This window comes from Eublepharis macularius, chromosome 16 (assembly GCF_028583425.1).
Source record: "Eublepharis macularius isolate TG4126 chromosome 16, MPM_Emac_v1.0, whole genome shotgun sequence".
NCBI classification, from domain to species: Eukaryota; Metazoa; Chordata; class Lepidosauria; order Squamata; family Eublepharidae; genus Eublepharis; species Eublepharis macularius.
The window spans coordinates 5,208,730-5,226,109 of NC_072805.1; the positions used below are offsets into that span (position 1 = coordinate 5,208,730).

At 45.2% G+C, this 17,380-nt stretch overlaps 1 protein-coding gene across 4 annotated transcripts in view; it reads left to right on the plus strand.

Moving 5' to 3' along the window:
* The window catches only part of ATXN10 (ataxin 10), a 183,531-nt gene that overhangs the window by 153,669 nt on the left and 12,482 nt on the right, over positions 1-17,380 (plus strand). For all 4 annotated transcript variants that reach the window (XM_055000643.1, XM_055000644.1, XM_055000645.1 and 1 more), the window contains one exon: positions 6,280-6,343. In XM_055000643.1, coding sequence (XP_054856618.1) covers positions 6,280-6,343 — 64 coding nt within the window. The remainder of the gene's footprint in view (positions 1-6,279; positions 6,344-17,380) is intronic.

Genomic DNA, 17,380 nt, shown 5'->3' on the forward strand with positions numbered 1-17,380 from the left:
AGAAGGATACATTTCGAGCCAGTTTCAGCTGGCAGTCAAGGACACTGGCTCAGCGGAGCGAGACAGAGAAAGTAAACATTTGCGAGATAATCTGTTGGCATTACAGCAATGAAGAACTTCCCATACTCTCAGAGACCAGAGGTATAGCCAATATACATTCATGGCAGATATGCAGGAGGCATATATGACAGGGGCCTTCTGTCAACATCATTGCCCTCCAAGTATATTGGAAGCCTCTCTTGCTGCAGTGGCCCAAACTCAGCATCTCTCCAGCCTAACGCAGCCCTCTCTTCACTGCCGTGGCCTCGCATAGCCTTGTACAGCCTTGTGCAGCCCTCTCTTGCCGTCGCCTTGCACGTACTTCTCACTGTGCCTCGACATGGCCTTGTGCAGCCTGCGGCCCTTGTCCTTCTCGTCACTACTGCCTCATGAGGGGTCCATGCTGCAGCCTCATGGCCCGCGAATGCCTCTTGCAACCACCTCACAACGTGGCCCCCACGTTGCCACCTCGCTGCCTGTGCAGGCCTCTTGCAGCTGCCTCATGACATGGCATTGCGTAGCCTGCGACCCTCGACCCTTTAGCCACTGCCGCTGCTGCTGCCGCCACTGCCTCACACAACCCGCTCGCCATTGTCTCGCCCTGTCCACTCACCACTGCCATGGCCTGCAGTATATGCCTCTTGCAGCCACCTCACAACGTGGCCCCCATGCTGCCACCTCGCTGCCTGTGCCGGCCTCTTGCAGCTGCCTCATGACATGGCATTGTGTAGCCTGCGACCCTCGACCCTCTAGCCACTGCCACTACTGCTGTCGCCACCGCCTCACACAACCCGCTCCCCATTGTCTCGCCCTGTCCACTCACCACTGCCATGGCCTGCAGCCTGTCTCCTTGGCCCTTCCCGGCCTGCACGCCTCTGCATTGGCCTTCGCAACCAGTTTGCTTGACCTTGGTACATCCTGCTTCTGTGCCGCCACGGGCTAAGTGCTGAGGGGCGGGAGCCAGCTTCCCAGACCAGGGACCTGAACTGAATGTGCCTCGACATGCTCCCCTGGCCATTCCCTGCCCCTCCACATCGTGGTGGCCACCATGCTGTCTTCCCACTCACCTCCCGCACATTGCCTGCAACCTGCGCCCTTAGGTAAGTCTGGGAGCTGTTGTTTCTAGTCCTGGTTCGGTGAAAGTCCTAAATTCCAGGTTCCTTACCACTTGGATATATAAACTGGCATTATTTTCTCCATGTTACTAACTTGGAGTGGAGTCCTGAGAGCAATAGTCACTTTCCTAAAGCTATCCAGTTAGTTCACAGATAAGATGACTCTTAAACTGGAGGCTTTTTGGCTCATAAGGCCAGTCTCTCAATCACTATCCTGTATTTTTTGCTGCATCCTATCCTAGGTTCTGAGTTCACATCCTACAGTCCCCATCTTCTTTGTGAGCTGTTCTTTACAGTGGCATATGGTGGAAAGTGGCTCTTTGCTGATCTATGCTGATATTATCCAGACTGCAAATCATGTGATGAATCTTCAGACCTATGAAATGCACTCAAACCTTGTAGTGTTTATTTTCTGTTTGATGCTGAATGTCCCATCAAAAATTAACTTGATTTATACCTTCTGGATTGAAAGTTCTCATAATATCTCTGTAATTATATTGTCGAAGTCAGAGTTTTACAATCTGTGTCTGCATGCCCAGACATCTTTAAACATTTTAAACAAATATACTCTTGCCTTTATTTTCTTGTAAGAGGATGATCTTAATTGGTATATTGGAAGATGATATAAGATAGCTGGAAATTGGGTATTTATTGTACATTAAATGAGATTGTTTTGATTTTGGGATCTTTTGTACATTTGAAATCTATAGTTTATTAAAACTTCAGCTAAACAATGATTGATATCATCTAACATGAAAAACCCATTTACTTACAATGAGCACTCTTTCCTCAGTTCTTTCACAAATAAATTTAATTAAATATAGACCTGAGACGTATGTCTGAAAATGTGCACTGATATTGTTATCTGAGATATAATTGAGGGGACCACCTACCCACATTCTAAGGGTGTCACTGTTGTGAATTATAATCTGAAATAATAGACTGTAATAAAAATATTGTTAATTAATGCGTTCTGCAGAATGTAGTTGCACTTCTACAAATTCTATTACAAACTGAATTGAGGCTGCAGTAAGAGAGTGTGGTCGTGTCCTGCCTCAAAAATGGCTCATAGCTTGTGGATAGGCTGCAGGTTTGTATGTTCCTCTGATCTGGCTGCAATATAAACCAAGCAGAAGAAATGAGTAAAATATCATCTGGTCAATTTTGACCCAGTTACAGTGATGGATATTGACAAAATCCTGGCATCTGTAAAGGCCACCACTTATGCACTGGATCCTTGCCTATTTTGGCTACTAAAATCATGTAAGGACCACATAAACAAGCCCTTGATATCTATCATAAATCAATCACTAACTCAGGCCACCTTCCCTCGGCTACTCAAAGAGGAGGTTATCCATCCACTATTTAAAAAAAACATTGCTAGACAAAAATGATGTGGCCAATTATTGCCCCGTTTCCAACCTTTGGCAAAGTGATTGAGAGATTGAGGCATCCAGTGTAACCTCTAACCATTGGCTTGCACATTATAGGCCCCGATATTGGACTCATAACATCCACAGAGGAAGTCAGAGCTCTAGAGGCAAAGAGCAGGGAGTCTTCAATCCCCCCTTTCTTGCATATGCAGAGGTGAAAAGGATTTCAGGCTTGAGAAAAGGGGATGCTACTGCTTGTTAAACCCCACCACCACCACCACCTCTTCCCCTTCTGAGCACGGAGATCAATCTTTTAGATTAGATAATTAACAAGGTTATTTTTATAAGACTCTGGTTTCCATACCAACCCCCTAAATATACTGATTTTTCTGCCATGATTTAGAGAAATCACAGTTCTTTATGCTTTGCCGGTATATTAATAAGAAAAGTCATCAGTTGTTCTGAAGTCATAGGGAAAGGAAATGTCTCTGCATTCACGGCATCTACTCTCACAAGTACAGCAAGTAGAGAAGTGTCAGCACAAACATAAGATCAGAGTTCCTGATAAGTTATACCAGTGCTCACTGCATTACTCTGATTTATCCTGTTTATCAAAGTTATCAGGATGTCGACTTCCTTCCCTGGATGACTCACTATGGATATCACATCCCCACAGACTCCTATTACTCTCACTTAAAGTATTACATTAAGGGGACCTTCCAGTTCTGAACCCAGGTATCCAGACCTCTGTCTCCACACAAGATTGGTCAATCCATCGCACTCCCTTGTTTCCCCACTGCATACTCAAGCACCCCAACTTCCAATCTCAGATTGGAGATATGTGCCAAGTGTCCATATTGATGAGCCTCATTTCTATGGAATATACTATAGCTTGCCCTGGTTTATAGGCAACCCTGAAAGGAATAGTTTTTGCCCATCCTTTTGGGTTTTACTGGGAATCCTGCCTTAGTTGGAAGCCAAGACTGTCCGTCCATCCATCTGCCTTCCAGGTCCATTTTGAAGCTTGCTTTAGAGAAGCCCAGTCGGCCTCATCGGAGTTCTAGTGGAGAGTATCCTGTCCACTCCCACTTCAGGACATGTCGTATGATTTCTCTTTTGCACCTACATGTAAACATGCACTAGAAAATTCACAGCTCATAGCTTCAACTAGACGTAAACATCACTGGTGTCCAGTAGAATTAAATCTCTATTGCTTATGGAATGTGTGCAGACCAACATTCCTCTATTTGCCTATGTTTTCTTTGTTGTAGTCTTTATGGTCTTTGCCTTGGAATCTGTTCCATGTTCCTGTATGTCCATTTCACAAAGCCTCATATTAGTTCTTAGGGAATTGTAAGGTGTAGGGATGTGCACTTTGGGTATCCGATTCGGGTATGCTGGCCCCGATTCGGAAATACTGAAGCAGAGCATTCTGAAGCTGAGCTTTCTGAAGCGATTCAGATTACTTTGGAAAGCTTCGGGGCAGCCAGCAGCAGAACTTTGCATTTGCAAACAGCCAGCAAAGTTCTGAAGCAAAATCAAGCTTCCCATGCTTTCTTAGGAGAGGGGAGGGGGGAGAAGGAGTAAGTGACTCACTACAACCTCCTCCTTCCCCCTCCCATCTTGTAAAAACAGGTGGGAAGCTTGAATTTGCTTCAGAACTTTGCTGGCTGTTTGCAATGCAGTGCAAGCATCCAGCAAAGTTTGTAGAGCTTCCCGCTTAATTTACAGGATGGGAGGGATGAGGAGGGGTGAGTAGACTAGGAGTACAAGGAGGAGGAGGGAGGGGAATCAGGGAATGGAGGGGGGAGTTAGGAGTGTCCAATCCCACTGCTGCATCCTCTTTCCCGCCAATGGATTCTCTGGAAGGAGATGCAGCAGGGGATTTAAATTAGAGGCTGGCTTTTGGGCCAGCTTCCATTCTGTTCCTGGCCTAGAGAGACTTTGAGAGAGACTCCCACTGCTGCTGGTAGAGACTCTCCATTTTGGTTGGACTGACTTTACCTGGACGACTCCTGCCTGACTGACTGACTCACTGCTGGACTTCACGACTGATGAGAGAGTCAGTGATTCACTGGGTTTTCTCTGGTTTTTTTTTTTTTTGCTTGTCTTGGGGGGGGGTTAAAAAACCTTAATTTTGGATAATTTTTATTTTGGGGGGAGGGGTGGACTCTTGCCTCTTTTTGTGTGTTTGTCTGGGAGGGAACCACACAGCTGCCAGCTAGCCAGAAGGAGGCAGGCTCCTCTGATGCTCTCCCCCCACAGGTTCCTGTAGGGCAGGGACGCCAAGCCTCTCTGATGGAGATGCTTGGTATGCAGGGCACTAGTGTGCCCAAAGGGGGATCCAGAAGGCGAGCCGTCAACATGATAGCAGTAGATGGTCATCTGTTCTCCATAGTTGATGATTTCAGCTTCCAGGGGCTGCTCCATAATGCCTGTCCCAGGTACACGATCCCTGCTTGCACAATGTTGAGCAGGACCATGTTACCCTCGTTTTTCAGGGCTGGCAGGGACCATGTGAGGGCACAGTTGTCCCGTGCTGCCAGGAGAACTGTGCACTTCATGTCTGACATCTGTACCTACTCTAGTGTGCAGCACGCACACACCTCTCGCTTACTGCTCACTAGTGGCAACCCGAGGACCTTCAGGGTGGGGTGGGGTGTCCAGTGTTAGGCAGGGATGGATGGGAGACTGTTGGGCCGGCTACTGCAAGGCCTTGCTCCACCCCAAGGTTCTTCAACCAATGCACTTGTGTGTTTGCTGTGGAGAACTTGGGGAATTTACCTGCTGAGGACTGCCAGTGGGAGCTACCCCATAAGTCAAAACTTATTTTACTGTGGTAATAACATAAATGTATCATAACTTAGTTAGCATATATAATTGTGCTATTTGGTAAATTTATGGAATTTAATTTGTAAGGTCCTTTGTTTTCTACAGCCAAAAATATTAAGAAAGAACTGCAAAGAGTCTTACTCCCTGTTGTCATAGTACATGTTTTTGCCATCTGAAACATAAAGGGGGAAGGCTGAAATTCTACTAAGTCTGTAGGAAACAAAAAGTACTGTGTTTTGAAAGAAACAGCCTTATACAGTCTCAATAGGAGTATTTAGATACTGAGTTAAACTTTGTGACACTGGAAACATCGAACTCTTCCATAGTGTATTATTATCACAGACATTACAGTATATCAATTGTGGCCCAAATTAGTCATCTAAATAATGAGTATAACTTTGAATATGTGTTGTATCTGTCTATAATATACTCAGAAATTATTATTAGCTAATGCTGTAGATTCTTATATAATGATTTTCATACATGTTTTGAATGAGTAACACCTTGTCTTTAAAGACATTTCTTTAATTCCAAAAGCAGAAGTATTTTGAATGCAGTTTTCTTATAGCTCCCCCAAATTCTCATTTTTTCCACTGAAATTGAAAAATGGCACCCTCCCCCGGTTTTCCCCCTAAGTTTTCACATCTCTAGACACCAGTGAAAAGTGCTTGTCACTTAGCAAACAGAAAAGCTGGAGAAGCAGAGAATATCCATTAACAAAGGTTTGCTTGGTACAGCTATAAATAATGTTGGTTAATGCAAATTGTAATGTATAAATCCACTTCTGGCCCTGGTTTTGCATCCTGGACTGCAGATTACCATGGTTATAACTTTATAGAGACCATATAGGATTGTGGATCTTTATTGCCTAGTAACCAAGCAGAAATAAGTATTTTATGAAATGCTGTTTTTTCTTGCAGGTTTATGAGTTGGATGGCATCCCACTGATCCTGGACAACTGCAGCATTGATGACAATAATCCCTGTATCCTTTTAATAACGTTTTAATCTTGTAAAGGGTTCATTCTAGCATAAAAGGCAATGGGATTGTCAAACTGTACATGATCTGTTCTGTCACCTTGAGAAAAGTATCAAGGCTGAAGTCCAAGAAGAGGTTAATTTAACGATTTCAAAGAGACCAAGAACAAAATTCAAAGTTTAAAGACCCCACTCTTGTCCACTGACTCCAGTGTTCTGATCATAAACTATCACCAATAAATTGACTTCATCACGATAACAGTGGTCTTAAGGGGAAAAAATTACAGATTGCTTTGCATTTTATTAAAAACCGAACTGTTTGTAGTATGCATTTGGGAATTAGTTTTTTTTTTAAATCTTGTCATGTTTGCTGCTTGGTTTCTTGTTATTTTGAATTCTGTTTTTAATAACATAATTGATTGGAAACAAAAAAAAACTTCAAAAGGAATACTGGTGCTATTTTTTGTTTTTAGTGTGTATGTAATCTGTTTGACCAACATTTAAATCTCATAATCTCATGCTAAGATGGTCTTTACTAGTGCTTCTTTTGAAGGGTAGTAATCAAGTGAAGAATCTACAAATTCTTGGAGAATCTTGAAATAAATGGGGCTAGTTGAACTTTGTTCTGTCTTGTTTTCTCACATTCTGAATATCCAAGATTCAGTGTTGTCCCTTTGGATTAGGATTTGTAACACAGCCGAACCAAACTTGGTCATTGTAGCTGGTGCTGGAACTTCTGCTTCAACTCACATCTGACCAGTCAGCTGAAATGAACAGGTAAAGAGGTTGGGAAGGCGCTCATCAACTTTGCATTCGTTATTGAGTTTGACCAGTGGGAAAAATATTTTCAGCTCATATATCTGGTGATTTTCTGATGAAAGAACAATAGACCATTCTGTTGGTTGAAACTGGTAGATACATTCCAGTGGAAATACCTCAGTGTAAAAGAGCTGTTAATTTTAAAACTTTTTCTTACAAGGTGTGTTCATTCTAAAATCCAGTAATATCCAAGTTTAGGAGGATGAAAAATTAAAGAAGGTTGGATCATGTAAGAAGGGGAAGCTATCTTGCCTCACTCACCAGGCTTCTCTTCCCCTTTCTGTCTGGTAGTTATGGCTTACCTCCTCCCTTTGGCTGCCCTGGCAAGAGTTGAGAGGCAACTAGGTAGGCAGGTATTGGAACTGGGAAGCAAGAATGAGGAGCAGCAGTGTGTGTGGAGGGGAGTAGTATGGGGAGAAGACGAGTAGTCATGGGAAAGAAACGTAATTTTCCTCGCCCTATGATTCTTCACAGGAATAATACTGATATCTACGTCTTGTTGTAACTAACAATGACGTCCTGACCCCGTGTGCATAACAAAAGCAGAATAACAAGGCCAGGCACAAAGATCACCCAGGGGTCCACATATCTAGAAGAAACTGCAGGTATGCAGGGCAATATGAATTTTCCCTGTGACAGGACAGGACTGTGCATACAGGCCCATGACATGAACTTTGTGTAGATGTCTTGCCCTCCAGTGTAGTTTCTAAAGCAACCCAGATAGCGCTGGAACTGCCATGGAATGAAGGAATCCCTCAGAAATGTTGTCTTGGCACCTCAGTTGATGAGGAGATGCCTGCCTTTTGGTCTTGCCATCAGGCACCCTCCAAGTTGTGCTGTAGAGGCTCAACAGAGATGGGAGGGCCATTGGGGGTGTTGAATGGTGGGAGGGAATGGTGCACATTTGGCACTATGGAGACATAGTGCCAAAGTTGGGAGGGACAAAGCATGGAGTGGTCAAGGGGAAGGTTATAAAAGAATAAAGTGGGGGTGGCAAGGGCTGGGGAGTGGGATGAGGTGGCTGAGGCAGGAGAGGGGAATGGAAGTGATAATTAAAGGGAAGGAGGAACTAGGTTAGGGGAACTGTGGGAGATTAGGAAAAGAGTGAAAGTTGAGGAATAGTTCACAAAGGGAGGTTAGAAGGGAACAGAAAGCTCTGGGGAAAGAGGCATGTGAGAAGGAGAAGAAGAAGAAGAGATGACGGGAAGGGCAACAAGCAGGGCTGGGAGAGGAGGAGACAATGGGGAACGGTGTGGGGGAGCCATAAACTCCAGGCTGTGGGAAGAACAGAGATGTGGGGGAGGAGGAAATTTAAGGAGGGGGCTGCAGGTACAGAGACCAAAAGCAAGTGGTAAAGGCTTGTTTTTGACCTCTCCATCATACCCCATAGTCATTGTTTACATAAGGGCCTGAATTTAATGGTTGTCTGAGGAGCAAGCAAAAACAATCTGACATTTTGTTCTGGGTTTCCCTTTTTGCTAAAAAGGACATTGGCAGCTTTCTGTGCAAATAAAAAACCTTGTGTAACAGCGCCACCCACACACAAGGCAGGGGACTCCCCAGGCATGTGGAAAAACACTACTTTCTAAATTAACCCAAATAAAAAGGGGGGACCCAAAAACCGGCTAGATAAAAACCTTTCAGGGGTAGAGGCTATTGAGAGCGACTGCATGTCATTTAAAAAGGAGAGGGGCAAGGAGTGATAACTTTCTGGATAAATATAATGTGCAATTTTAAAGAGTATAACTAGTAACTAACAGGTAAAACCTTTGTCTTAGTATCTGTGGCATTCTTTAAGGGCTTGTTAGACAGGTAAAGCTTGATGATTGATCCCATAAGAAAAGGAAGGTTGTAGATAGGCATGACAGAGATTGTCAGGCTATGGATGACAGGATATGGAAGACAGGTCTCTGTACCATTGCAACAAGAAGTCCAAGCTCTTGGTTAAATGGTTTTATTTAGAAATCCAATCATTTCCATATATATGTCCATAGAATTACTCAGAGGCAGGAAAGCATCTAAGCAGTACACGCTTCCTTGATAGGAATAGCAACTTGAAGAAAGTACAGCTCTAAATACCCACTCATTTCCCCCCTCCCATCTAGACCACAGGTTTGCACAGGAAAGAATCTGGGAATGCATGAGAGTAAACTGTAACGTTTCAGACAGTGCAAGGTCGCTTCTGTGAGCTTCGAAGAAAGAGATAACACAGCTGTGTTCTCAGGCTGTTAGAGAAACGAAAGTGTTCGAGCATTTGCAAAATGCAAACAAGGTACTGTATTAGCAATGGTTCAACACATAGAACAATGTTATGGATGTAGGGGTACAGACATGACAGAGATAATGATGTAAATGTAAGGAATTACTGCAAAAGTAATTCAGTAACACACACAGTAACACACACGCTCTCACTTGGACACCTGGTTTAGCGATTCTATTGCTACCTTTATTCCTTCAACGTGTGAGAGACTCTGCTCCATGTCAGGCCCTACAATGACCAGAACTGCCTGGCTTGGTTTGGACTTTGTGAGTAGGAGCAACCTGGAAGTTTTCAGAGAAAGGCAAGTTAGCCTGTTATGTCTAGTCAGATAGTTTTAGCTAGAAATAGGTAAGCTGTTGTTATTTTATTGCCTTTTGCTTGTGCCTTCCAGAGTGGTTCCTGCCCTGCATACACTCTCCTGAATTAAGCCTGTGTCTAGAGGTTCTGACCACCTGTGTGCAAGTTCTCCCAGAATGAACCCAGAGACTGGGAAGTCTCAAACAAAATCAGAAGATGGTAGCCAGGGGTTGAACTTCTAGACAACTACCTAGAGAGGGACCACCACCCCCAATAGGCATCCCAGACCCCCAGTGGGGGCAGGGGATCTCCCGCCCCCGCTCCCCACACCCCACCCCCGCTTACCTGAGCAGCGGGGGGGGCACACCTTGCTTCCATGCTCCCCCGCCACATGGCGCGCCCATGCGCCGCAGCTGCCGTGATCAGGCCCATTTTGGCCCGGATCGGGGCCTCTGCGGGGCGCAGGAGCGCTCCTGAGCTCCGCAGCACTCAAAATGGGCCCAATCCACAGCAAATCGGGCCCGTTTTCAGTAGCTGTGGAGCGCAGGAGCACTCCTGCACTCCACAGCACCCAAAATGGGCCATTCTGCCGTGGATTGGGCCCGTTTTGAGGCGCTGCGGAGTGCAGGAGTGCTCCTGCGCTCTGCAGCGCCTCAAAACTGGGCCTGATTCATGGCAGAACGGCCCATTTCGGGAGTATTCTGCAGCGCCCGGCTGCGCGATGACATCACCCCAAAGTGACATCATTGCGCCTGTGGAGGTGCGCACGCGCACTCCATGTGCGCGTACCCCCCTCTCCCAAAAGGTAAGTGCCAGGCTTCTGTCCCCCCGCCGGGAGATTGAGGGGGCCTGGCAACCCTACCCCCCACGAAAATTTGAACATTTTGTCAAAACTCTTGTTGGCTTGCCCTTATAGTTTCTCCATTTGGCCTTAACAGGAATCCTCAAATTGGTTTTGAGTTTAGCTTTGGGTGGAATTATGGTGGCAAGTCTAGTAAGAATGAATTCCGTAACAGATGCTACTAGGATGGAAGATTCTTTATGGTAATAGTTAAATAGGGTGACAAAACCAGGATAATGGTACCTGCAATGTGGTGTGTGAATAAATGTTATCTTGGAGATAATGGAATCATAGTGTTGGAAGGGACCTCTAAGGTCCTCTAGTCCAACCCCCTGCACAATGCAGGAAATTCACAACTACCTCCCCTCCCCACTTCCCCAGTGACCCCTGCTCCATGCCCAGAAGATGGCCAAATTGGCCTGGGGAAAATTGCTACCTGACCCCAAACTGGCAATCGGCCTTACCCTGGGCAAGTAAGAAGAGACCACGAGAACTAAGCACTGATGTAACTCTTCCTGCCCTCCCCCTCACGATCTGCCCAGGTTCACAGAATCAGCATTGCTTTCAGATGGCCATCTATCCTCTCCTTAAAATCCTCCAAAGAAGGAGAGCCTACCACCTCAAAAGGAAGCCTGTTCCACTGAGGGACCACTGTAATTGTCAGGGAGTTCTTCCTAATGTTTAGCCGAAAACTCTTTTGATTTAATTTCAACCCATAGGTTCTGGTCTGACCTTCTGGGGCAGCGAAAAACAACTGTGCACGACCTTCTATATGGCAGCCCTTCAAGTACTTGAAGATGGCTTTCATATCCCCTCTCACCGCTCAATAGGGAACTCTTCCTGCAGTTCTGGCATGAATTGGTACTTTGGGATGGGTGGGTGAGAGAGGCACCCCTCTTGTTTTATTTGTATGAAAATCTGACTGCTAAAGTTGGACTGCCTTAGAATTTTCATGATCTGGCTGTTGTCTTGTTAGATTTGATTTTAGAGTTGCCTTCATTTCTGTAGTACCTATTTTTGTTTGTTTTATGTATTGTCGAAGGCTTTACAGCCCGGAAAACCCACAACAACCATTTGTTTGTTTTGTTTTGTTTTGTTTTGTTTTGTTTGTTTGTTTGTTTGTTTGTTTGTTTGTTTGTTTGTTTGTTTGTTTGTTTGTTTGTTTGTTTGTTTGTTTGTTTATAGTCCGCGTTTCTCACTGAGACTCAAGGTGGATTACATAGTGTGGGATTAGTACAAACAGTATCGAGGACATTTCCATACAGTGTCAAGAACATTTCCATAAACAACGTCATAGGCTTTTACAAAGTCATAGCATTAGCAAGGATCCAATACAGAGTTGAAAAATTGCTGAAACAGAACATAATCAGTTCTAGGACTGACATTAGATAACATGAAGCACGGGTAGTGTATAGGAGTACATATTCAAAGCAACAGATAATATGCAAGGCAACACAGTGGTGAAGTCTATGGTCCCTAACTCATTAGCAAAGCATCTGAGACCCCCTCCCTACAATACTTCCTTCCTAACTGAGTAAATAGCCTTTTTGAATAATTTGATTTTGCATCATTTGCGGAAAACCAGGCGAGTGGGGGCTCTCCTGACCTCCTCAGGCAGGCTGTTCCACAGGGTAGGGGCCACCACTGAGAAAGCTCATTTGCGGGCTGCTGTTGATTTTGCCCATGTGCAGGCTGGCACCTGCAAGAGACCCTGCTCAGATGAGTGAAGCTGCCATAGAGGGACATAGGGAGGGAGGCAGTTCCGTAGGTATGCTGAACCAAGGCTGTGAAGAGCTTTGTATGTAATAAGCAATACCTTGAACTGAGCACGGTAGCTGATAGGTAGCCAATGGAGTGACTGCAGGATGGGAGTGATGTCCATGCTCCTGCTCGCTCCTGCTAACAGTTGAGCTGCAGCATTTTGCACCAATTAGAGCCTCCTAGTTAATTTCTATGGGAGACCAATGTATAGTGCATACCAATTCGTATTGATTGAGTCTGTGCCTTTCATATGCTGTGGTGAACTTGGACATTCTAATGCACACCATACATACTAAATATGTTATTTGTGGGTAGCTTCTTCCCATTGAGAAACCTCTTTTCATTTGTTACCGATAACAGTAACTGAGGCTACAGCTTAAACTATGTTGTTTTATACTAGACAAAACTAATTCACCTAAAATATCCAGTCTGTGAGCCATGGATTGTAGGAAATTGTCTTAGGTGCAAAGGAAGGCTTTGGTCTTAGAAAGTGAATCCTATTCTCCTTCAGAAATCAATAAAGAGCTTATCTGATAAGATCTGGATCTCATCCCAGTCAATTTGTGATTCACTGTTGGTAAAATATTAAATTTAGTAGCAACTTTCTGTCAGTTTCATTTGTGTTTAGAAGGGAGAAGCAACTGTGTTGTAGCTACATGGAAGTCTCTGGAACCACTTCAGAATAAGTGGTTTCAGGACGGCAGCCAGAGTAATCTTATTCTTCAGTGGCATTTAGTTCTTGCACGCATGGTTTTCTCTTAAGTCAGTTGCAAAAGGTTCTGAGGATGGCATGTCATTGAACACTGGCCTGATTAAAATGAGTCAAATGACCTGCAGAGTAAAGCTTCTGTGTTGTGTTAACATCCATCTGGCAGTCCTCCCCATAACCAAAATGTCAGTGATATTTGAAGGGGGAAACCCGTGCTGCCATTCCCGGGCAATGTGCAGCTGTCTGCTTGTGAGGAGCCAAAGTTGGCAGAATTTTTGAAAAGAAAACCTGTGGTTTCTTCTTTGCTCTCTTATTACAATAGTTGTTGTGGATCCACACATACAGAACCTTTAGTTTGGATAAAATATTGAAAACATAAATACAAGCTAATTTTTACATACTCCCACTTAAAGAAAATTTTCTATCATTATGTTCAGTTGGACCGTCATTTCAGAGGTAGATTCAAAATACTTTTGACCTCATGGCAGTAGTTAGTATAATTGTGGTTCATGAAACCTCAGGATAAATGGATGAAAAATCCAGTTGCTATGGTCTACAACAATGGCAGTTTGTTTGGGGGGAGCTTCTAGGCCTTTCCTCATGAAAGAGGAGCCTGGACCAGGCCCCGTGTGGTGAAAGCAGGCCGCACTGCTGAGGGGAGCAGAAGTGGGAGAGGGAGGGGGGGTGCGAAGGAGGTTTAGCTTCAGCCAGATGGGACTGCAGAGCGGCTTGAAATGGGTGGCCAAGTGCACAACTAGCGACGGCTTTGATTTGTGTTTGGTGGGTGGCAAATAAACAAAGTGACCATATTTTCATAGAAGAGAAGATATTTTCATACATGAGAAGATATTTTTTAAAAAATTGTTTACTTCATTTCTACACACCTTTCTCCCTCATGGGGACCCAAGGTGGCTTACATCATCTCTCTCCCATTTTTTTCTTCACAACAACCTGTGAGTCTGTGACCAGCCCAAGATCACCCAGCCAGCTTCCATGGCAGAGTGGGGATTTGAACCAGGGACTCCCAGGTTGAACCAGGGACTCCCAGCCGCTACACTATATATTAATGACGGAATGGTGGTGTCATGAACTGGCTGTACCTATAAGAAAGCAGGTGTAAAACGAATCAGGCTTTTTTGTTTTGTTTTGTATTTTCATTTCTTCATACACAGCCTACTGTTCTTCCCAGCCAAGAGTCAGTTTTTTTAATTGTAACATTTAGATTCCAAGGCAGGCCTGCAAATTTTGCAGCTCACCTAGTCAAGTGTATGTGTAGTGCCCACCAGCGGCTCAAGGATCTTCTTGGGCTTGGCCGTCACTCTTGTCTCCAGGCCAAGGGAAGCAACATAATCAGAGAGTTCTGATCTTTTCAAAATCCCCTCCAACCCTCCCTTGGCTAGCTGTGGCAGCAGGTGGCCGTGGATGAGGGAAAGGGGGAGTTCTTTCTTTCCCCACTGTTTTTGCAGCACCCAAGGCTCCCAGTGATTTGAAAACGTAGTCCTCCAGGACAGTGGCTATCCTATTGCCTGGGATCCTGCCAAAGCAGCATACAGAGGACATGAGAAAGATTGTCCCCCCTCAACACCTGGCAGCGCTCCAGCCAGCTAAGAGTAGTTAGGGGTCAAGAGGACTGAGAGAAGATAACCATCAGCCAAAGACATGACATTATGGAGTTGGGTTCCCACCTCCAAGCGGCTTTTCTGCTATTTCAGCAAAATTGCTTGAGTTGCTGAACTCCATTCCAAATCTAGCTGAAGTGTGTGTGGGGGGTATCCCTTCCTTTCCTGGCAAGGCAGCAGATGTGTTAAACACTTGGCAGGTCAAAATATATTACTGCAGGGCTGCTGCATTTGAGTTGGTATGTTACAAGTTCTGGTCAGCCTTTCTGTTAGGGCTGCCGTCCCCTGCCTGGGGCGGGGGATCCCCTGTTCCTACCTCCTCCCCCCAGACCCTACTTACCTGGCCAGCGGGGGCCATGTGCCCAGGCGGCATGGCATGCCCACGTGCCCCGCTGCAGCACGCCCCCACGCCCTGCAATGGGCCCGTTTCGGCCTGAATCTGACCCACGGGGGGGGGGAATTCAGCCCTTTGGTGAGTGCAGGAGCACACGCTGTGCTGCCCTTTGACCCGCGTGATGACGTCACTTCCCAGAAGTGATGTCATCACACGTGCCGGGAGCGCCGGACGCCGCAGATGGTGAGTGCCGCGTTCCCACTCCCCCACCAGGGGACTAAAGGGACCTGGCGACCCTGCTTTCCGTGGAAAGAGGAGAGGAGAGGACAAGGCTGCCTCTTGGTCCCTCCAACTTAGGTCCAGCAGAAAGGGAGGGAGGGAGGGTAGCCAGTGGCTACTTTCACTGAAGAGTCATTGGGACAGCAGGACAGGCTTTTATGAAGCGGTTTATTCTTTTCTTGGAAGCTTGTTTTGGTGCTTTTGGCAAAAAAATCTCTGGGATGAATTTCCACTGTAGTTGCACATTTTGGGGCAGAATGCATAGGCAAGTGACTAGACAACTTTGTGTTCTCAGGACATTGCCACCTGCACATGAGTAAGCAACACCCCCAAAATACAACCACCACTTGCAGTTTTCTTTCTCTAAACAAAAACGCATCCAGGAAATAAAACAGCCCTAGAAACCTGTTGATTAAGGTGCTTTTCTATCCCCCGGGGTACAAAAATAGCTGACAAAGGTCCTTCTTCCCCAAAAAACACAGTTCCACAGAAGTATTTTTAAGTACTCTGGAGAGATACAGATACTCCTGATAAGAAGTTTGCCCTAACTCTTACTTTGCAAATTAAGATGAGGCCAATTAAAGTGAACTTGTTTATTTTATAATGAGACAGCTATTAAAAGCTTTTTTTCATCAGGACATATCAGAGTCTGAGCTGTTGTCAGCCTCCATGTTTAAAGCATGGGTTGTCTGAATAGCGCAGATTCCTTAGGTAAGACATTTCGGCTGTTAGCAGGTAGGTCTATCAATAGTACAGCATCAACAAAAAGTAGTTTTAGAACACAATCCTGTTTCAGGCAACTGTGTGTTAAGAAGTACATGGCATGACATTTCAATACTGGTTATCTGCCCCCAGGTTTAGCACAGTTGGAAAGAAGGTTTTCTTCCTGTTTCCCCACAGCATTGCAGTGCATTCCCGTATCTTCCAGTGTTATCCCGGTTTTCCTCTGATCCTTCTCTAACCTGCTTTGCTCAAAAGGGAAAGATCACAGTAAAGCCTGGATGGCTGCTCTGTGGGTAGGGAAGTGTGGGGTTTTCCTGTCCATGTGGCAGTCATTTTCCCTGATACTGTTCCCGTAGCAGCCATTTCCTCCCCCTATTGCTAGGGGCTTTTTCTTAATCAGCAATTGAATATTGTTATCTCAATATAACGTAACAATCGGTGAAACTGTCAGGATATTGGAGCTAGACAATGACCTTTCCCGTAGGGCTGCTTTAAGTCCCGAAGCCCCGCGCTGTCAGCAGATGGCAACGTTATCAGACTCCCTGAGACAAAGGAGGCAGAGCTCGTGCTGATTGGTTTGGTCATTTTGGTAAAAAATAGAGTCATTTGAGCCATGAAGAATTCTTTCATCATTGGGAAGAAAAAACGAACCAGAAGTGAAGGAACACGTTGAGGTAAATCAAAAACTAGGAGCCAAAATGCTATACGTGCTCTCCTGATGGCAGCAGAAGGAGAACTGAGGGAAGTGGGCACCTCTCCCTCACAGCACATAGATATTTAGGCAGGAAAGCATACTGGGGGGGAAGGGCACCCTTGGAGCCTTCTAGAAGCTAGAAAAACCTCTCCCAGGCTGGGACTGCACAGAAGACGGATAATGAGCCAATGGTTTGCCTGTAGAGGAAAGAGGTTCTCCTGTCTATATGCTCCCTCCTTCCTTTCTTCTGTGGCTATTTTATTGGACATTTTTGCTTTCACAGCAAAACAGAGCTGATTGTAACATCTGAAATAGCACCATTTGACTTGCGCTTTCCCTGAAAAAGTGGTTTAATCCTGGTTTGCAGGGCAGGCACTCATCATATTTTGAACATACTGGTAAACCCAAAAATATTGAATGACATAGCTGGATGTGGGGAAAGAAGGGCCGCATGATCTTCAGGATTCTTTCCCCATGCTTGCTCACCTAGTGGCAAAACCTGGTTTGCTGTTACGCCTTCATCTAGCACTGCTTTGTCCCAGTGAAGGTATTGTTTCAGGCAAACAGTCCATATATAACAACTGGATGCATCCTCAAAAGATGCACCCATACAGCCAGTTGTTACCCCTTCGATGGGCATTGGGACACAGATCCAGAAGCATGTCCTGATGGGAAATACCCCTTGCATTGCATTCCAAAGGCTGCTGA